At 24.2% G+C, this 23,852-nt stretch overlaps 5 protein-coding genes across 5 annotated transcripts; 2 read left to right on the forward strand and 3 right to left on the reverse strand.

Annotated features, from left to right (window-relative positions):
• Positions 1–2,139: 2,139 nt before the first annotated feature.
• On the forward strand, positions 2,140–5,865 carry PCHAS_0807100 (conserved Plasmodium protein, unknown function; the record flags this gene model as incomplete). Its single annotated transcript, XM_016797814.1, has 17 exons — positions 2,140–2,556; positions 2,669–2,783; positions 2,888–3,061; positions 3,221–3,263; positions 3,385–3,448; positions 3,528–3,578; positions 3,686–3,743; positions 3,860–3,939; positions 4,022–4,127; positions 4,208–4,281; positions 4,403–4,474; positions 4,637–4,777; positions 4,956–5,025; positions 5,138–5,219; positions 5,301–5,367; positions 5,501–5,571; positions 5,733–5,865. The coding sequence occupies 17 exons, from the start codon at positions 2,140–2,142 to the stop codon at positions 5,863–5,865; spliced, it is 1,818 nt and encodes a 605-aa protein (XP_016653732.1).
• Positions 5,866–6,890: 1,025 nt separating this feature from the next.
• On the forward strand, positions 6,891–9,971 carry PCHAS_0807200 (conserved Plasmodium protein, unknown function; the record flags this gene model as incomplete). Its single annotated transcript, XM_016797815.1, has 3 exons — positions 6,891–6,975; positions 7,141–7,565; positions 7,665–9,971. 3 exons carry the CDS (start codon positions 6,891–6,893, stop codon positions 9,969–9,971), a joined length of 2,817 nt encoding a protein of 938 aa, XP_016653733.1.
• A 688-nt stretch (positions 9,972–10,659) lies between these two features.
• Positions 10,660–17,583, reverse strand: PCHAS_0807300 (DNA-directed RNA polymerase II subunit RPB1, putative; the record flags this gene model as incomplete). The annotated part of the gene is made up of 1 exon (XM_737423.2): positions 10,660–17,583. One exon carries the CDS (start codon positions 17,581–17,583, stop codon positions 10,660–10,662), a length of 6,924 nt encoding a protein of 2,307 aa, XP_742516.2.
• A 2,410-nt stretch (positions 17,584–19,993) lies between these two features.
• Positions 19,994–21,190, reverse strand: PCHAS_0807400 (stomatin-like protein, putative; the record flags this gene model as incomplete). Its single annotated transcript, XM_728938.2, has 1 exon — positions 19,994–21,190. One exon carries the CDS (start codon positions 21,188–21,190, stop codon positions 19,994–19,996), a length of 1,197 nt encoding a protein of 398 aa, XP_734031.2.
• A 1,510-nt stretch (positions 21,191–22,700) lies between these two features.
• On the reverse strand, positions 22,701–23,357 carry PCHAS_0807500 (conserved Plasmodium protein, unknown function; the record flags this gene model as incomplete). Its single annotated transcript, XM_016797816.1, has 1 exon — positions 22,701–23,357. One exon carries the CDS (start codon positions 23,355–23,357, stop codon positions 22,701–22,703), a length of 657 nt encoding a protein of 218 aa, XP_016653734.1.
• Positions 23,358–23,852: the final 495 nt, after the last annotated feature.

A 23,852-nucleotide genomic window follows, 5' to 3' on the forward strand; every position in this document is an offset into this window, starting at 1 on the left:
TTTTGTTTGCAAACGGTAGACATCCATTCGAGTGTAAACATATACATATATATATACTGCAAAAAGAGAGACACGCTTTATGACGTTTTGATATGCATATTTCTACATTCATCAATTTAAAATAGGGCTAATTATGATGACCCATAGAAATAAATATACATAAAGGGTGATATATATATGAATAATATGCATGCATTTAAGTGTACGTGTAAATTTAAAAAAACTTAAAAAAACAAAAAACCTGCATTGTAAGCGAATAATATAAATTAATGTGAGAAAAAATATAATAAATATACACAAACTGAGCTTACAGCTTATATGCTAAACATTTAAATTTGTATATAATCAAAATGAGTGAAATATTACTATGTTTTATTATATTTCACAATTTTCTTTAATTTCATCAATGCTTGAAGATAAAATTACAAATAACAACAGCATGCATATAATTATTTTTCTTATGTGTATATGCATTAATGCATTATATATAAGTAAAAATGTATAAGTAGAACAAAAAAAAATTGTATGCTGAATTGTCCTTATAATTTTTCAATAAAAAAATAATATTCATTCAAATTTTTATACGAAAATTCGTAAATTTTTTTCGTTAATACGGGCATATATTATACATACACATGTGTTTTTTGCAGTACTTTAAAATTGGCAAAATAAACAAAATTTAAATGTATATTTATTTTTTTCATATATTATTCATCCACATTTTTCTTGAAATTTTTTATGGGAGAGATTTGTTTCCACTATCTTCCTATTGTACGAAAAAATGACAAAGTATATTTTTATGTAATAAAATTATATTTAATAAAATTTGGGAAAATATTAAAAAATTTCAACAATGTGCTAAAAGTGTACTGCATATGCATACATATATAGCATGCACATAAAGAGTGGTATATTAAAATTATTATCTTAAAATTTTTTAGTAATATAAATAAAATAAGTGAAAAAATACAATATATTTAAGAATTTATTAAAGAAAATATAAATAGAACAAACATGAATAGTAAACCTTTCCAACCCTCTTTTTTCCCTTCATTTACAATTCTTATATTCAGCCAAATTAGCCAAACAATATTAAAAAATAAAACATCATACAAAAAAGAAAAAGATAATACCAAACATAATTACTTTGTATTAATAAGATTTCTATATTCTTTATGAATTTCTTTACATCATTTGCTCATAATACATACATATGTGTCTTATTCGATTAGCAAATGATATACCTGTAGACATTAAAATATGTGATCTACCTTAAAACTATAAATTAATTGAATATAATAGAAATGGTAACATTTTATTTGGCATTATTTAAAAAAACGGGAATAATACATTACCATTTCAATGGGTATTCCCACTTCCCTTGGTAAACCCCTACCAATTTTTGTATGAATATAAAAAAATCACAAAAAATAATTAATATATTGTATACACATTTATAACATAAAGAACACATATCACTGTAACTAAATATCATATACATTATTAATCTCTTTTAAAAAAAATAGACAATTTTTAAAATATGCACTTAATTGATGTAATTTTAAATACTTAAAATAAGCCCTATACTCTTTCTATATTAATATATAAAAAACTAATATAATGTGTTCTCTTTATTTATAATTATAATTTTCATAAAAAATTTATTACGTGAAATAATATTCTTATCATAAATTTATATTTTTCTCTCGGAAAAAATAATCGTAGCAAATAGATAAAAGCATCTTATAAAAAAATATGTAATAAAATTAAACTCTGTCTTATTATCTGTGTTTTTTCAATTAAATCTGTTAAAGTATAAAAATTACTTTTTTCAACTATTTATGTAATATGCAAGCATTTAAAAAATGCATATTTACATAATATAGTATACTGTCTATCCAGAAAAAACAAACTTCTATAACACCTTAAAAACCAAAAAATTTATCAAATGCATTAGCAAAATTACAAAAATAATAATAAAAAATAATGAAATAGTAAGATTCCATTTGAAATATTAAAAATATATTTCTTCTATTATATTTTTTGTGAATATAGCTTGGCGAAACTTAAGTATAATGTTTTACTAAATGCATATATATAGATGCGCGTTTTTTGGTAAATCAAATCAAAAGGGAAAATATGAAAGGAATATATGATTACTCTGATAAAGAAGGTTCAGAAAATGATGAAAACAAATCTAATATTAATGATGAAAAAAATAAAATAATTAGAAAATATATGAGCATAGTTGAAGACGGAATGAAAAATGACTCTGAAAATATATTCGATAATTATGAATTAAATAGCGATGATTCTAAATATCAAAGTGGGGAAAACCATTACTCAGATAGTAATGATGATATTATATTATCTGATGATGATGAAAAAAATTCAATACTTGGAAATAGCGAATGGGAAACTAAATCGTATGATAACAATAGTGATATAGACAAGCCAAATGAAAATAGTATAATAAATAAATGTTTATCAGATAAAGACACTAATAATGTTGGTCAAATCGATGAAAGCGATATAAATGATATTTGTTCAGATCCAGTAAGAGCTACTTAATACTTTTTTGCAGTTATATATTTTCATTCATATATTTATCTTCACTTTGCTACTATCCATTAAATTTGTTTATATGCTTAATAAATATGTGCAACAGGAAATGGGAAATGATATTATATTAGAAAATGATGAAAACGATGAAAAGAACGAAGACGAAATAAGTTTGACAGAGAATATCATCACACAAACAAATGAGGATGAAATTATTCAAGGTAAAAATGCTCGAAGCAATGAAGAAAATTAAACAAAGTTATAAAATATGAAAACATAAGAATAATAAAAAAATATATATTACCAATAAAATTGTATAATACAGGAACAGAGGAAGAAATAAATAAAACGAATAAAATAAAATTGGGTGTAGACAATCTTAAGGAATTGAAAAAAGAAAATACTAATTTTCAATCATACACTAAAGAAAATGTCTATAACCCCGAATTAATAGAAAATCAAGAAAAAAAAAACTCATGTTTTTTCATGGAAATTAAAGGTAAAAATTATACGCAAAGATTACACATATATATACAATTATTAAAAATTTGAATGTAGAAAAAAATATATATTTAATTATGAAAATGCTCAATATAATACCCCCTTAAAATCAATGACAATATAATCCTTATCGCAATCATTTTTTATTTCGATATAGATCTGAATGAATGGAAAGAAAAGCACATATATTTAACATCTTCGTAATACCTAAAAATGAATCTATATATATTTATGGGCATATATTTTTGTGTTTTAATTTATGAGGTACACAATTTTAATATACTAATTTTATCATTCTCTTCAAATTTATATATACAACAGATTTCGAAGAATGGAAAAAAAATTAAATAAATTAATGAACAGTGAAAACATTCATTTAGGAACGGTTAGGATTGAGCATCCCACAAAACATAATTAAATATATAATAGGAAAAATCAAATTCATAAATTTTAAATCTTTTCAGAGAAGAAGCCTTAAGCAACATAAAGATTTTTTAGACAACGAATATAAAGAGGTAATAAAATATTTAAAACTAATTGTTAAATAATGAATTTTTATCTCACAACTAATACAATTGTATCTATCTATTCATATATCGGGTTCCACCTTCTTATAATTAAGTGGCTATGCGTTTTACAAAAAATTGTCTCTGAGTATAAAAAGAACATTGGAGCTCAAGGTAAATCATCCTTTTTATAAAAATACGGATATAGACCTTCATTGAAAAACAATTCTTATGTCAAATTCATTTGGTATTAAATTTTTATTTATAACTTTTTTCGTATTTAATAAAAGTCTCGGAATTAAATGAAAAAGAGTACTTCATTTTATCCAAAAATATTTATGAAGACTTTAAGGGAAACCACCTAGAAGAAGTATTACATAAATAATAAGAAAAAAAAAATTCAAAGCTAAAATATTTTTATATTACTTTTTTTATTTTATTTTTTTTCAAAGCTTAACATAAGCAATGTCCTATTTTTGCTTATAACAAAGCACCAAATACAAATCGATGATGATATAGCGGATTATTTGGAACAATGTTATGAAACCATAAATAAAGGTACAAAATATCGTGCGTATATATATAAAACAACTGAAGAATGCGGATATGCCTGTCTTATTTTTTGCCTTTTTAAATAGATAAAACATTAATTAATGTTATACAAAAAATAAATGAAATAAATAAAAATATTGAAGATATAGGAGGGGAAACAGTAATAATAAAATGAAAAAAAAAATATAAAGAAACATCGAAAATGTGAATATATACACAGGTAGTCACCTATTTTTTGTAACGATAAATGTACAATATGTGCATATGACTTTTTAATATAGGGATCATGGGATAATGATCAAAATAACTACTTTATGGAAGTTTACGAAAATAACATACATTTAGGGGATGAAGTATTTTTAAATAAGCAATTTTATTCTATAAATCATTTCATGAAATTATTTATCATTTTTCCTTTTTTCTTTAACACATAAATATATATATGCTTATATGGATTGTCTTTCGAAAAAGAAATATGCAACATCCTATATTTTCGAATTTTCTTTTTTATGAAGATGATATGTGATATATTGAAAAATGGGTTAAGCAAAAATGAAAGTGAAATCCTTGAGCACATAGAGTGGTATAGAAAATTTGTCTCATGTAATACCCTAAGGAATAAATGGCTAAATAGCATAAGCATAATTAATACAAATGTAACTGAAAAAAAACGAAAAAAAAACTTTTATATATTAATAGTAGACATTCAAAAATGTGTAAATTAATTGATAGCTAGCTATATATATAATGAAGAAATTCTACATATGTGCTCTTATTATTCTTATCATCCTATAAATAATAAATAAAAATGCATACGAACATAATCATATTCAGGACCAAAAGAAAAGCAATTTGAAAATTCAAGAAAAAAAACAGATGATACAATTGTGGAAAGATAAAAAGAGTAAGGAACAAAAGAACAACCATTACAAAAGTCGCGTATTTTATCAAAAAATAGTTTATTTTATTATTCACATTTTTAACGATATTTTTATACTTAAATTGTTGCAATACAGAGCATGAATCGGAAATTAAAAATAGGGAGGTTGCGCAAATGAAGAGAGATGAATTGAGAATTCAAAGAAAAATACGAGACGAGTAAGAATCGAAAAAAATAAATAAATTATGAATATCTTACGTAATAATATATAAAATTATATATTTATTTTGTCTTTGCAGCATTAAGAAAAAAAAAGAGTTATTACAAAATGAATTAAACAAAAAGAAGGAGGACATGAAAAAAAATGTATCAAACCATTTATGCATATATAATATTCTATACATGTGCATATTCTGTCATTTTCTGTAATTATCTTTATTCATAATAGCATATCTGTTCTATACACACAATGTTTTGTATTCCCTTTTTATTTAAATAGAAAATAGAAAAAAGACAAAAAAGTATCTTATCCGAAGAAATGTTGCAAAGAATAAGCGAAAGAAATGAGCGGTTATATAAATAAATAGAAAAATATAATAATGCTTTATTTATCGAAATAGTTTTATCACATGCTAGTGAATGCAAAGTGGAAAGGCTAATAACTATTAATGTTAGCTGAACTATATACACATTTTTTAATTTATTTTCAATTTTTTTTTTCTCTTTTAAAGAATTTTACAAAAAAAAGTTCAGTCCAATGCAAACCTTAATGATGACAATAATGAAAAAAGCAAAAAACAGTCTAATCAGAAATATATGCATGTACAAAGTAAATTGCTAAGCAATACAGGTATAGTTAATTAAAAATACTATTTAAAAACTTTTTTAATTTATTCATTTATATTAGAGATAATATATCAGCGTTAATTTGTTTATTGTCCGAGCTTGTTACTTTTTTATTTCCTTTTATTTATATCGCGACATAGTAAATGGGAATGAAAAAAAGATACAAGCCTTCATTTCGAAAATTAGAATATATGGCATACTTATGTGATTCTATATATCGAATCCTTATATATTTAAAAAAAAATAAAAATAAATAATAATAAGTGTACACTATATTAATAGTTATAGATATGTTAATTATTGGAATTTGCAAATAAGCGTAATATATTACGTTAATTTTTTTTTATTTTACTATTTCCATTTATTTGTTAGCACATTTAGTGCATACTATATTTGATTTTTTATTACATAATTTTTAATATAATTTCAGTTTAAAAAAAAAATTGCATTTTATTTAATATATGAATTATATTTTTACTTTTTATGATATTTTTTGTGTTGGTGTGTTTCACCAATTATTAATTATATGATGACTGCTTGAAGATTATGCATGTATCTCTATGATCGATTCTTATTCCCTATAGCATGTGAATTCCTTCATACACATTATTCGTACTATATATATTAATGAATATATTTTTTCTGTTTTATATGTAGATAATCTTTTAAAGAGAATCGAATCGAGTGTAGAGACGATAAAAAACATATTATAATACACTTCCCTTCCACCTCTATTTTTTGTTCATATTTTATTGTTTCATCACATTGCTATTTTACATGCCTTTTTTTCTAAATACCTTGAATGCATAACTATTGATCATTTTTCATCTTTTCATTTCCATGAATATAATACTAACAAAATTGCCTAAAAAGATGAAACAACAAATTACTAGATAAAAAAAAATTCCCAATTTGGCGATGCATTTTAGAAAATATTAAAAAAGATATATCCAACAATTATGGGAATAGAATCAAATTGATATTATATATATATATTTATCATAGAATTAGTATTTAATTTTATGACATCAAAATAAGCAAAAATGGATATAACGTGGTTAGGCATATGGGCTATTTTCTCCTTTGTAATTCAGACATCCTTGAAAATTTTCCTATTCTCCTACATAAGTAATGAAATAATATATGCATAACTCTTTGATAATATGCTTTACATTTTTATAACTATTTTGAATATTTAAAAGTATGTCCATTATATGCATGAAACGATTCTAATTGGTGTGTCTCTTTCCTCATTATAAATTACCATAAATATTGTTACAAAATTTTTTATAGACATTCCTATGATAATATGTACTGATTCAAATGATAGTTCAAAAAAAAGTAATTCTCAAATAATTAAAAGTACTGATGCATTAGTTGAAAATATAACAGAAATAATACAATACCTAGAAAATGTAAATAATTATGTGATAGATTATAATAAAGAATTATTTTTAAAATTAGAATATTTAATACAGCATGATAATACTTTATATGATTCCTTTGAACATAATGAAAAAGTATTAAACCAAATATACCAATATTATGAAGATGTATTAAATAAATATAGTGTAAATTTAAAAACTCTAAAGGATGATAAAATTAATATATTTAATGAAATTGTTACAAATATTCAAAGTGAAAATAAATATTATACACATTTTATTTATAAAAATATTCTTTCTAAAATTGATTTAATTAGTGATATGAATAAAAAGGTAAGTTTTATAAATATCCCATATTTTGTTTTACTTTTTATTTTACCTTGATTTGTCTTATGTCTTACAACTTTTTATTCTCTCTTTCAAATTTTACAGAAAATAGACAAAGATAAAGAAAAAAACATCAAGAGTATCACACATAATTTAGAAATGTTTAAGAGCAAATTGTTAGATATAAAAAAAAATATTAGAGACGTAATAATTGAAAACTCTGAAAATATAAAAAAAGCTAATGAAGAAAATATCCAACAATTTGAAAGTCAAACACATCAATATTTGCATGGAAACAGTAGATATGACACATTCTCACGGTATATCATAAATGATTTTTTATTAAATGATAAAAAAATTAATATAATAAATTATGAAAATGATTATTTTTTTAAAAACAATTTTATGTACTTTAATTTCTTATCAAATTATATAAAAGAAAAAAAAACTAGTGATACTAATACAAAACAAAACAATTTTAATATTTATATATATTTAAAAGAAACACTAATACAAGAAATAGAATCATCATATCATAATTATTATGTAATACCCGATCTACATATTATTGATGTTATAATAAAAAATGCTAATAAGATAATGGAAAAAGAAGGCAAAAAAAATAATCATTATACATATGTTTTAGTATGTATCGATAATTATATTGTTAAATATAATATTCTATCTAGTAATATATATCTAGATATGGAACCACGTATTAAATCCCTTTTTACAAGTAAAAGGGCTAACGATATAGATGCTAAAAAAATGGAAAACATACTCTTAAATATTAAAAAACAGAATCAAGAAAATTACACAACTACAATTTTTGAAAATGAATTTTATAAAAATTTAGTAGCAAAGGAAAATGATAATCCAGAGTTAAGAAAAGACACAAACTCTAATCAACAACCTAATTCAAAAACATACTATTTTATGAAAAAAAATATTTTTTTTGATTCAAAAAAACAATATTATAAAAAATTTTTGTCATATTATGCATATGAAGAAATATTTAATATTTTATGCAACAACAATGCTACATGTAGTTCTGATATTATTAATTCCATTAATCATGTAAATAGGAGTACTTTTGTTATAAAAATGCATCTAAAATTGAAAAATGAATTAAAGAAATTTATTCAAAAGCATCAAACGGAGTTAAAAGCTGTTAAAAAATGTCAATCTGATTCCACATCTACAATTGAGAGTCTTGAAAATGAAAATAAACAAGATGATTCTACTAGTAACAATAGTAAAGAGAAATCCAGCACATGCTTCAAAAAACAAAGTGAAAAAACACCCAATGAAGATGGTAGTTTTATAAATATGGAAAACATCAGCGACTTTTTAAATACATATTATATTTCTTATCATAAATCATTTAAAGTTGCGAATAGGAAACATATTTATTCTTTATTATCCCATATTTTTGAAAGTTATTTAAATAATAAAAACTCAGATTCTATTCGCGAAAAATATAAACACATAGAAAATGCGAACAGTATAACATTGCACTATTTGGGTGTCTTACCAGAAATCATAAAAGTTTACAAAACGTTCAACTATTGTGAATCTCTTTATCAATTGGGCATTACGTATCTCGTGGATAATTTTGAAAATGCAGAAAATGGCGAAGAAAATGACAAAGCTGATGAAAATAATAAAGCTGATGAAAATACTAAAGCTGATGAACATAGCAAAACTGATGAACATAGCAAAACTGATGAACATAACAAAGCTGATGAAAATAGCAAACCCGACGAAATAAGTAAAGAAATCGTTTTTATAAAAAACCATAATGAGAAATATATGGAAATGTTTCAAAACCATTTAAACTCAGAAATCAAATTCATTAATTTTTTTGAGTTTTTAATACGAGAAAAAATAGCTTTTATATATGAAGAAAATGAATTTTTAAAATTATATATATATTATGGTAAAAAGGAATTACCACAATTACCTCATACTCCCTTATTTTCAAATTGTAGGACAATAATAAAAATAGAAGTATTACGTGATGTAAACACAAAACAAATAATATATTCAAGTAGGTCTTTTTTTTTAGAAACATTAATAACCTTAAAAGAATATAAAATCAAAAATAAAAGTGCATATATAGTTATTGAAACATCCGATGAAAATAGTACTATCAAAAAAAGATTAAAACTAGAAATGTTATATAAAATATCACCCTTTTCACATATTAATGCATATATTATTTCAAATGATGGGGTAGAGACAGTTTATCATAAGGGAAATGTATATCAACGATCTGCTAGTGACATTAAAGATGTTATCAGTGATATACGTAATGATTTTTTAAATGTTATTTTACCACAACATAATATGTTTGATTTGATTGATAATTACATATATATTATTATATGTTTGAAAAATGAAAACTGCTGATGCGTACATATAAAATATTTTTTCATAAATCTATGATTTGCCCTTTTTATTGTTTTCTTAAAAAAATTTCGATGCGATATTATCACATTGCATACTGCATTTTTTCACCATTTTTTATGTTCTTCTGTTTTAATTTAATATATAATCTTTCCCGTTTTATATGTTTAATTAAGAACTGTGCTTTTTAAAGGCACCATTTTACAGCGATTTTTTTGTCTACTATAAAACTACACATTACACTTTAATAAAAAATATTATATTATTAATAAAATAATTTCGAATTACTCACCGCTAACATATAGCGGACGCATGACAATTTTGAAGTCGTATTTGATATAATAATTTTTTTTTCATGTTTTTTACATTTTTTTTGTTTCAGTTTTTCAGAAAAAGGAAATTACCTTGGCATATCAATGCGCACACTGTGCATGTATACATGCCCATATGCGTGAGTGCCTAGGTAGTTATTATTTAGTTTTATGTAAAACAAAAAAAAATATACACATATGTAAACATTATGAAACGTGTATTAAAAGGCAAACGATACGAGATATGCACAATATACTCAAAGAATCGAACTTCAAGCCATCAGGCTCAAATTTCCAATACATAACTCAATCCAATAAAAAAAGAAAAAGCCACAAATAAATTGTTGTCATAAAATACGTTCTCTACTAACTTATTAGCATTATTCTTCTTGCATCTCCTCTTCATCCATATTATACGGAATGGGGGAGAATGGATCATCATTTTGTACATCATTTGCACCACCTTGTTGAATAGGCGAAAAAACTTGCGTACCTTGAGCGTTCTGTCTTATTTGCACACGGGACTGTAACATATATGCAGGAGAAAGAGGGTTTTTTCCTGCCATGTTTTCACTCTTATCATATACAGGGGAACTTATAGAATAAGCTGGAGATGTTGGTGAAAATTTTGGAGAGGTAATTGAATATGGAGAATATTGTGGGCTACTAGGATTATTAGGTACTGGAGATGATGGTGAATATTGTGGAGAAGTAGGTGAATATTTTGGCGAGGTTACTGAATAAACAGGAGACATAATATTGTATTTTTTATTACCACCCATATCATCACCTGCTTGATTTTTTGGAGACGTAGGAGAATAATATGCATTATTACTTGCATTATATGTAGGAGATGTTGGTGAATAAGATGGGGAATAAATATTATTTTGCATCTGAGGTTTTGGAGAAAATATATCAATCATTGGATTTGGTGAATATAAAAGAGGTGATTGTATATTGTTCATATTTGCTTTAGGTGAAAAAACATTATAATTATTTAATCCAGCATTTCCAGATGCATTATTTTTAGGGGAAAATAATAATAAAGGATCAAGTGGCTGTTTATGACTTCTATTATCAAATGGTGAAAATGGAGAATGAATAACAGAAGTTGGTGAAGTAGGTGATAAAGGTGATCTTGGAGATTGTGTTGGAGAAAATTTACCTCCTAATTGTAATGTGTCTAAATTATTAAAGTCATTATTTTTTGATGGTGACATAATGTTATCTGAATAATTTGGCAAACATTGTGGTGATAATATATTATTCATATTATCAATTGGTAAAGTAGGAGATAATAAATTTGAATTATAAGTTGGAGAAAAAGGTAAAGGTGAACTAATTGTATTTATTCCTAAAGGTGATTGTAAACCATCAGGTGTTATAATACCTTGGTTATTATTACTTCCACTACTATCTGGTGTTGTAAAACCAGCACTTGTTATATCTTGTATAGTTTCTAAATTCTGATTTGCATCATTTAATTTTTGATTATCGATAATTATATCAAATACACCTGTACCTATTCTACATAATTGTCCTAACATTATATTTTCTGTTATACCTCTTAAATTATCTACTTGTGCAAATGCAGCTGCTTCTAATAATATTTCGACAGTTTCTTCAAAACTACATTTTATTAATGGTCCTTTATCTACTCTATTTATTCCATGTCTAGTGATAGACATTAAATATCCTTTTTGTGTCATAACATCACAAAGTATTGATAAATGTCTATAATTTACATAGGAACTATCAAAGGATATAACAGTTCTTAATTCCTTTAGTAATGCTCTTCTAACTGCTTCTATACCTAAAACTTCAAATATTTCGACAATGTCATTTGATATAGTTTTTTTAAAATCTACTGATGGTGCACAAAATATACTTTCTAAATTACATCCATCTGTATCTAATACCCAATGAGAACTTCGAACAAATTTACCATTTTCAGAATCATAAGTAATTTTAGATTCTTCTCTCATATATACTTTTGTTATATTTTCAACTCCTCTTAATTTTAAACTAGATAAACATTGTTCCATTAATTTTTTTAAAAATGTATCTTCTGTATCTTCTTTTGATATCATTGTATTATTTTCATTATTCAAATTTTTCTTTCTATTTTTTTGATTATTTTCATCATCTCCTTTTCCCATAGTTTTGTTACTTCCACCCATACCACCACTATTACCACTAATATGCTCATCATTTAATTCAATCTTTTTCTTTTCTCCATCATAAAAATTAGATGTTTTTTCATCATGACCATATGGGCTTTTATTCATGTTATGACTACTATTACTAGCTTCTTTATTTTCTAAATTTCTAGAATCACTTCCAAAAAGGAAAGCTTCATCATCATCATCATCTTCGTCATCTTCATTGTTATCACTTTTGTGTAAGCCCTTTCGACCACCTTCTTGTTTAACACTTTTATTGCCATCCATATTTTGCCCTATATTATCTATCGAGGAATTTCCAATATGATCCCCGCTTCCTATATTATTACCACTATTACTTGCATTATCTTCATTTTTTTCATTCATATCAGATGACATACTTTTCTTTATTTTAAAAGTATTAGCTATGTTGTTATAATTTTCTGGAATTTCTCTTTCATCATCATCTTCATCTTCATATTGGTCATCATTAATATTATCTCCATTTCCACTTAAAAAATTATATTCCCCATTTAAATATTTTACTCTAATTCTTAAAATTAAATCTTCTGAGTTATCATCTGTATATATAATATCTAACTCATCACTTGAAAAAACTGAATATATTATATATACAATTTCTTTCATAGTTAGTTTTTTTTCATTTACATGTATATTTGTTAGTTGAACCCGTAATACCCATTCACCTAATGTATATTGTGTATCATCTTCATCTGGAAATTCATAAAATTCATTAACCCATAATTTATCTTCTTCTAATATAGTACTTGTTGTATTAGGATCATAAATAATTTGAGCATGGGATGTTAATTGTTTTAATGTTGTATATTCCAATTTCGTTAATATATCTTTTGCTTTTTGTTGATCATTTGATATCATATCATCTAAATATATAGTAGTAGATGGTGTTTTCACATTTTTAACAATGTTTATTAATTCTTTTAATCTTGGCACACCTAATGTTACATTTTTTGAACCCACACCAGCAAAGTGAAATGTATTTAATGTCATTTGTGTTGCTGGCTCTCCAATAGATTGAGCTGCTAATGCTCCTACACATTCTCCAGGGTGGCATAATGACTTATAAAATATTTTTTCAATCTCTTGTAATAACCAATCAATTCCTTTTAAACTTATCTTATGTGTATGTATCAATAATTTTGAATTTAAATAGGTTCTTAAATGTGCTTTTAATAATATTGTAGCATTATTTTGAGCTTCTAACGATAATGTATCACTATTATTTATTTGTTTAATTATTACTAATTTATCTAAAAACTTATTTACTTTTTGTACTATTTCTACGGGATTTATACCCATCGAATTTATTTTATCATCATAGCTGTTTCGAACCAAACCTCCAAATTTATTTCTCATCAAATCATTATTTTCATTTTTTCCTGAAAAAAAATAATCTGCATCATCATCACTTTCACTACTACCTTCTTCATCTTCATAATTATCACTATCATCTTTATTATATGTCTCAAATCCCATAAATGATTTATCATTTTTCATAACACTAGATAAATCATTATTTTCATATTCTTTTTTAATTTCAAACATAAGATCTTTATTTGCATTTCCATCATCATTTAATTCATTTATATTTTCAGGATGCATTGATTTTTCGTTCAATTTTTTTGATCGTTTTTTTTTTTTTTTTTTTCTATTTCCACCTATACCCATTGTATCATTTCCTCTGTCCCTACTTATTTTTGTTTGAATTTTAGATTTACTACTAATTACTGGAATAAAAGGAAATTGTGATTTGGCGTGTTCAATTAGTCGATTCATATTAATAGGTAAATGTTGCCTTATATCTCCATCTGAAAATATTTCTTTGCATAAATAATTTTTACATTTATACAACTCTTCAAATTCTTGGTTTAATATATTTTGTTTATTGTAATTAATATAGGCTGGATGCTCTTCGCCTTCCATGGATACTGTATCAAGCGTTCTTATTTCACTTTCTCTATTTGTATTTTCTGTTTCTAATTTTTCAGATGCATTCCCTTCCTTACCTAAATAATAATCCTTTCCATATGACTCATCATCAAAATTATATTTATATAACTTTTTAATTTCTTTATTATCTAATTTCATTAAATCGATAATTTGGTCTTCTATATATTCTCCTGCCATTCCATCTTCACCATATAAAAATTGAATAATATCACCATATGAATTTCTTACTGTTCTATCATACTGTACCATAACATCTTCCATAGCTTTAATTAATCTTCTTTGTATATAACCAGTTTCTGATGTTTTACAAGCAGTATCAATAATACCTTCTCTACCTCCCATAGCATGAAAAAAGACTTCTTGTGGCGTTAATCCACTTAAATAAGAATTTGACACAAACCCTCTACTTTCTGGTCCATAGTCAAATTTAATAAAATGTGGTAATGATCTATGATTAAATCCAAATGGAATTCTTTTTCCTTCCACATTTTGTTGACCCACACATGATATAATTTGTGATATATTAATTATAGAACCTTTAGAACCACTAGCCACCATACTAAAGATATTATTTTTTTCATCTAAACTTTCAGATGCAACTTTTCCTGCCATTTCTCTAGCACAGTTTAATTCATTATTGACTCGGGTTTCAAAAGATTCATATAAAGATTTTCCGGGTTGACACTCTAATTCACCACTTTGTGCTTTTTTTACAAGTTTTGTAACTTCATTTTTAGATTTATTTAATATTTCTTTAACTTTATCTAAAACTTTATTACTAGCTATAATATCTGAACAGCTAACTGTAAAGCCAACATATTCTAGCCAATTATTTGTCACTTTTTGTAAAGCTGAAATAAAATCTTTAGTTTTATCGGGTCCCATTTCATGCCATAATATATGAATCAAAGAACCACTAGAAGATCCAACAACCCTTTTACAAATTATACCACTTAATAATTCATTATTTTTAATAATAACTTTACCATCATTATTTGAACAATAAGGATTGTCATCTTTACAAGATGTAGAAGAATCTCGAATTAAATTAATTTTCATTTTATATCTCTTACCATATGTATTATTTCCTCCACTAGCCATATTTGAAACATTATTATTTATTTCATTTCGTGCATTACCCATATGCATATTATCCATAAGAGACAATGGGCTATTTGGATTATTGGATCCACTTAATTTTCCAAAATTATTTTCATTATCTCTTCCCATATTATTTCCAAATTTTGATCTATCATCATTATCAAAATTATTATTCATATCTTTATCATCAAATTGTAATAACATAGAAAATATTTGTTTTCCTGTCCATAAAGGTTTTGGTTTTATTATTGCAGGAGTTGGAACTTTATAATTCCAATATGGTATCCATATTAATAATGCCATAACTTCTTCTTTTGTTAAAAAATTATCTCGTCTAGTAAATTTTCGAATAGCTAATAATGAGTCTTGCACTATACCCATAACAGGTTTATTACCTTGTGGGGAAACTATTTGATTTTGTACAATCATTAAATGTTTTATTTCAGATCTTGTTTCATGGGATTGAGCTAAATGTAAGTTCATTTCATCACCGTCAAAATCGGCATTATATGGTGATGTTACAGCTAAATTTAAACGAAAGGTAGAATAAGGCAATATTTTTGCTTTGTGTCCCATAATACTCATTTTATGTAATGATGGCTGTCGATTAAATAATATGTAATCTTCATCAGTCATATGTCTTTCTACTTTATATCCATATTCGAGCTCCTTTTCTGAATTTTTTCGAACATGTCTTAAATCATATTTTGATCCATTATCCCTTATAATATATTTAGCTCCTGGCCATTCATATGGACCTCTTTCCACTAGCTTTTTTAAATTATCATAATTGAGAGGAGTAACTGTTTCACAAAATGTTAATGTCATAGCAACTGATTTAGGTACCCCTATATAATCTATACCTAAATTAGGATCACCAGTAATTACAGTTCTAGCTGAAAAATCAACTCTTTTACCCATTAAATTTCCTCTTAATCTACCTTCTTTACCTTTTAATCTTGTTCTTATAGCTTTTATTGGTTTTTTAGATCTAGTTGTTGCAATTGGCATACCTGGTATATCATTATCAAATAATGTTGTAATATGAAACTGTAATAATGAACATAAATCTTGCAATACATGAGATTTTGCACCTCTATCGGTTTGCCTTTTTAATTGTATATTTGTTTTTACTATATCTAAAAGTTTAAGTGTTAAATCGTCTTCACTTCGTTGATTACCATATTGTACATATGGTCTTGCACATGGTGGAGGAATAGGCATACAAGTTAATATTAAAGATGGTGGTGTACATCTATCTGAATTAAATCCAAGTATACTCATTTCTTCTTTTCGTATTTTTTTTAATATATCTAATGCTTCTTCAGCACTTAATCTTCTTTTACTACCATCTACATCATCTTCATTATTATTATGTAAAAATTGGATATACATATTTGGACCTTCTCTAGTATATTTGGGTTGAACACAACCACAATCTACATCCTCCTTACTTATCATTTCAAAAAGGTTACTATAATTATTGCTACTATTTAAAAGCATTTGTTGATTGACATTTAAATTACTTAAATCATTATTATAAAAATTATCTATAGATGTATCATTTATATATAAATTGTCATCTTGTACAGAAGAATGATTACATACTTTTATTCCTTGACATAAGTCTGATAATCTTTTTAATCGTAAACTATTTACTTTTATTTTTTCTATATATTTTACTTTTGAACTATTCATATCACATAGTAATCTACCACAGTGGTAACAAACACATCTTAATACATTCAATACTATATTCATAAAACCATAGTGATACATTGGTTTTGCTAATTCTATATATCCAAAATGACCTGGACAATTTTTAACATTCATATTACAAGTACCACATAAAGCTTTATAATCTATGGTTCCCATTCTTATATCATTTAACCCTCCATCTCTTGGAAACCCATCTTTATATATATCAACATTAACTATTTCACATACTCCTACTTTTTTTATAATCTCTGGGTCTAATACCCCAAGTTCTAATCTTTTCACTCTCTTTAACTCACATGCTGAGTATGGAATATTTAAATCAACTGTCATTTTTTATATTTACCACTTTTTTTTTTTGTTGTTGTCTTCTTATATTTCCTATTCTTCCGTTTTCTATGAAAATCAAATTCAATATTTTCTTGTCTCTATGTGGAAGAACAAGATAAATAAAAGCATGCAAACGTTTTGCATGTATATTTAAACTTAAGTTTTTATAACTAGTTTTTTGATAATATGTGGCATTATTATTTATTTCCACTTTGAAATGTATAAATATAAAACGTAATATTTCCCTTCATGGAAAATTCCCTTTGTTCCTGTTTTGAGATTAGTATGTATATTATATGTAAACAATTTTGTATAAATACATAATATACAACTTGGAATTATGGCTATATTTGTATTTTCAACACATGCCTCTCTAATTTAATGATATTCTTATTATATTATGCTTTAAAATTATATATCTAATTATACATATATGAATTTTGATTCATATTATAACACAATCAAGAATGGTCTTAGTGGGTATTAATATGTATATATACATGCCCATATATATGCGCTATTTATTTACCCCTCTTATTTGCTATACTACTTCGAATGAAAAGTATAAAACATTATACAAAAAAAAAATGAAGAACAAAGAGAAAAGGTGTGTGGATAAACAAACCAATGAATATAATAAATGTATATTAGTATACTATATAATAATTTTAAAGTTCATTTAAAATAAATATAAAAAATAATAATACAATAAAAACTAAACCAGTAGTTATTTTTTGGTATATTTAATTTAAAAAAAAATTTTCCCTTTGTTATTATTACTTTAGGTAATAATACAATTATATATTTTTGTTAATATTTAAAAATAATAAAACTTGTATACAAAAATAAATCCATAAAATTATACCATATAACACTATCATTGTTGTATAATTTTTTACATACTATATAAATATATGTAATTCTTCATTTTTGCATCTTTTTATTTTTTATAATTTTCATAAGTTTACAAAAAAGGGAAAATAATAAAAAAAGTAGTTACTATAAATATGTAGATATATTTATGTATGGCTTACATAAATTCAAAATGCTTCTTTAAAGGTTCACATAAAAACGTACTGCTATAAATATATATATTATCTACCTATGTATGTATTTTATTCATACAATATTAAAGCAATAAAAATAAAAGAATTTTTATTTATTTTATTAAATATATATATGCATAATTGGTGGGATATTTTTACCGGCAACATAATTTATGCATATAATGTGATCAATATGGCATTAAAAAATTGCATATATATAATAATAAATTAATAAATAAAAAACAAATAAGTAAAAAAAATGTAATAATGTGAGCAGCTTAAATTGCTACAACATTAGGAAATCATTTTATTAGTTAACAAAAATAATTTTATATTGGTATGTAAATTAAAAAAAGGAGATGGGAAAAAACCTGTGGCATTTTCTGCATATATAAAGGAATAATATGCATATTATATTATGGCAAAAATTGTAATACTTATAGAATCGTATACTCCCCCTATATTTTTTATAGCTAAAAAAATATAGGAATAATATTTAAAATGCAATCAACAAAGGGCATATTTTTATATTATAAAGAAATATTAATACTTACAAAGGCTAGTGGTACTATACTTAAACCCTTTAAATAAATTCATGGGTTTATATATTTATTCTTCTCATATAAAATAAAAGCTTATTATGTAAAACATATTTATAGTCATATTCGTCTTTTGACATTCAATGTCATTCATTGAAAATGTTGAAGTTAAGCTTGAAAAAAAAAGAAAATCAAATTAATAATTGCATAAGCATAGATAAGTTGCACCATGTTTTTATTTCCACTTTAGTTTTGTCATATTACATAGTGCTTGTATAGTCTTTATAGAGGCATGCATAGAACTATGGGTTCACCATACAACAATGATATAGTAAATGTTATATAAAAATAAAAATTAAAGTTCTGAAAAATAAAAACCTATATATTTGCAATTCTAACTAATTTGGTTAATAATTGTTTATAAAAAAACATTAAAATTCAAAAATGTGCGCAGTGTTACAACCATACGCATAGGAAAAGTTTTCGATTTTTTTTGTGAAAAATAATAAATAAGTATATATCTACACATCTGTGTATAGGCATAAAAATTAATAAGCAAATGCAAAACATACAAATGATTTCCCTACAAATGGGTATGTAACTTTGAATAAAACAAATTTGTTCCAAGGTAGGGAACAATAAAAAAAATGAAAATCATAAGTAGAATAAGAAAGGCGCGAAAATATATGAAAGAAAAAATATAATTTTTTTATTGTGTCAAACAAAGTAACTATATTATAAACGCCCAAAATCATAGTAAATGAAAAATATGCTGAAAAAAAATGTGAAAAACCAAAATAAAAATCAATTGGATACTATTCCAAATAATTAAGTATCATTATTAAATTTCTCATCTGATTGTGACAATATATTTTCACCTGAATAATCATTTGTTTGCATTAGATGTGGTTCTTTTTTTTGTGAGCTTTTAATATTTTTATATATAGACAAAGACTGAGATATTAAACCGCCAACATTATTTAGATCAGCCGGAATAACTACAGTATTATTATTTTTACAAATATTTGAAAAAGCTTCGATATATTGTTCAGCTATATGTAATGCAATAGCATTGTGTGAATCTAATTTCTTAATTTTATTTGCAATAATTTCTATAGCTTCTGCAGTTGCATCTGCTTTTGCTTTTATAGCAAATGCTTGTCCTTCTGCAACTAAAATTGATTTTTTTTTTTTCCCAATAGCAATATTTATTTCACTTTCTCTCTCTCCTTCACTTTGTAATATTTCAGCTCTTTTTCGTCTTTCAGCTTCTGCTTGTTTTTCCATTGCATTTTTTATATTAACAGGCAATATAATATCACGGATTTCATATCTCATACATTTTATACCCCAATTTTTTGATGATTCATTAATAGCTTTAACTATTTTTTCATTTAAATTATCTCGTTCTAAAAATGTTGTATCTAAAGTAAGTTTGCCTAATTCTGTTCTCATAGTAACTTGTGCTAATTGGGTAACAGCAAAAATTGCATCATCAATAGCATAAGAAGCATAATATGGGTTTTCACATTTTATATATAATACACCATCAATATTTAGTGTAACATTGTCTTTTGTTATAGCTGTTTGATTTGGTATAGTAATAGTTTCTTCTTTTAATGAAAATACATAAGCTACTTTATCAATAAAAGGTAAAAGAAAATGAATTCCTCCAAGTAATGTTTTTTTATATTTTCCTAACCTTTCAATTATATATGCTGTTTGTTGTGGTATTATTATAAATCCTAAATTACTCCATATTTTTTTATAATTTTTTTTATTATCACTACTTGTATAATAATTATATCGATTTTCATAAAATATACCTATTCTATGATTTTTTCTATTTATATATTTTTGTCCACTTAATATATTAATATTCTTATTATAACCATAACAATTTCTGACTTGGCTTATCAATCTTATACAATTCTTACTTATATTATTATTATTATGATGCAATAGTATTTTATTGCAATGAATTAAAGCCCCTTTTTTCCATGATATTTCACATAATGAATTCATTTTTTGAAGTCAAAAATGCGTACATGTATCTATATATGTATGCTCTATGTATATGTTTACATATACAAATAATTTATTTTTATTTCATATATATGTATAATATTTTTCTTTTATTTTATATTACAATAATATATTCTTTCCTTTCTTCACCCTATATTAATTCCTTATGCAATATCTATATAATCACATTCAATACTCTTTCGTTCAAATATGAGTATACATAAATTTGTATGCATATATGTTGTAGTTCTCTTATTAATATAGTTACATTCCCTTCCACTATTTCTTGTGATCCTCGAAAGTTATTTCTATTTATCACTATGTTATGGACCACTCACTTCTTTGGCTCCTTGTTTATTACTATATGCTGCCTTGTTTGTTATTATTACTGTTAGTTTTCGTTTTTTTCATAATTTTATACGCGAAATGGCGATTGTTCCCACTTTCTTTTTACAAAAAATTAAACGATGATTTTCTTTTTATATTTTTATTATCAAAATAAATAAAAGCATATGTATGTAAATATACGTATGCATATAGAGCCTATTTATACATAAACAATTTACTCATATATATATTTGTATCTTATTAAACCTTAAACATGGCTTTTGCCTATGCATTTATTACTTATTATCATTTATTTATATAAAAAAATATGAAAAAAATTAAAAAAATAAAAAATAATGAAAAAAAAAATAGGGATAAAAAAATTGCTATTATAAATGTAAAATAATAATGTCGTTAAATAAATTTCCCCTATAAAATATTTTTTTTCGATGTTTTAATTTTTTTGCTTTCATTTCATATTAGCTATAAACAAATAAAAGAAATATAGTATATGTATTTATATAACATGAAAAAATTTTAAATGCCTAACTAATCTAGTGTCAACAAATAATTGCTAAAAAAACTATCCTTTAAAATGCAACATAAATGATATTTCATATACAAGGCAAATATAATATGGTATTAATTCCCCTCCAATTTTACACATTCATATGGGCGAGGATATTATACGAAAATATAATATCTTAGAGAAAGGTATATGTAACAAAATACAAATTTTCCATTATAATATATATAAAAAGTTATAATACAAGAATATATATATTTTTTGTTTTATACATATTTGATATTTACACATTTGAACTTATTTTTGCGCCTTTTTTTATATATTTATTTTCTTTCTTAAAATGAAATGCATGTGTTGTGTGATCTATGTATGCCTACTTTCATATTAGAAAAATGAAAAGAAAAAAATATTATCATAGTTGACCCTCAACTACAACAATAAAGTTGGTACCATTTTACAAAATTAATATGCATAAGTGTACATGCATTTTCCTATTCATATGTTTTAGCATTAAAATTTAGTTTCTACACTTAGTGGCTTTTTTATATTTCACAATAAAAAAAAATGAAAAAAAAAAATGATTAAACATATGATAAAATAGGTAATAAATGATTATAACTCACTTTCACAGCTATGTCTTATAGGGTTTGAAATATATCAATGTATTAATTCTAGTAAATCTTGAATATTTATAAAATCAGTTTTGGGGATATTTTCGTTTATATTATCTTTGTTATTTAATTTTTCTAATTCATCAAAAGCATTAAATTTGCCATTTCCTTTGGTATTTTTATTAAAATTGTGTAAACTTATCAAATTCTCCTTCTCATTTTTATTTAATGTATTTTTATTTTGCTTTATTTTATTGGTATCCTTCCATTTTTTAAGCAAAGAATTAATATCCTTTACATTTATCGCTTCATTTTTTGGTGTGTTTAAAATGACACTTAAAATTTTTGTTATCTGTCTATTTAAGGATTTATCATTAGGCTTACTTTCATATAATAATTTGTTCATACTTTTAAAGATATTTGTATTATTCAGTTTGTTCAAATTATTTATCTTTACAAGATCATTCTGATCAATTATATTATCTTCTTTATCACTATTGTTTATATCGTTTTCTAGTTCAGCCATGTCATCCTCTACATAATATACATCATCTATAGCATAATAATTATCCTCATGTATATCATTCTTACTTTTCATTTTCCTTAAGTGCATTGGTTTTATTGATATATCGCTAAACAATTTCCCTAAGCTTCCCATCCAAAATGTTGCATATAAAAATAAAAAATACAGAAATAAATTCATTTTGTTAACTATCTTTTAAAATTAGAAACAAAAAAGTTTGTTGTTTTATATTTCACAGATCATGAAAAACAAATGCCCCTTTGTATGAGTATGTATAAACAATTATTTATATTCACAAGGGTAGCAACAAAATACACAACACGCATATACGGTTTTTAATTTGTTCGTGTTTTTTATTTCCCCAAATAAGGGCTTAGACAGGAATATCTTAGGAGGGAGGTTAGCTATTTATTAAACAATTACAAGTGGTATATGCACAGTTAAAATTTTTTAATGTGCTAATTTATAGTTTTTTCATTAAATCATTGTATTATATGTTATTTTGCGAAATTAATATTTATACTTTATTATGTATATATGGAAATAATATATAACACAATTAACTAAAGAATATAATTATTTTATGAATGTTAATAAAAAAGAAAGTGAAATACACATATATTTATGTACAATACATATACAAAAAAAATTGTTAATATAATAAAGCGATTTAAT

The sequence above is a fragment of the Plasmodium chabaudi genome (assembly GCF_900002335.3).
Source record: "Plasmodium chabaudi chabaudi strain AS genome assembly, chromosome: 8".
NCBI lineage: Eukaryota > Apicomplexa > Aconoidasida > Haemosporida > Plasmodiidae > Plasmodium > Plasmodium chabaudi.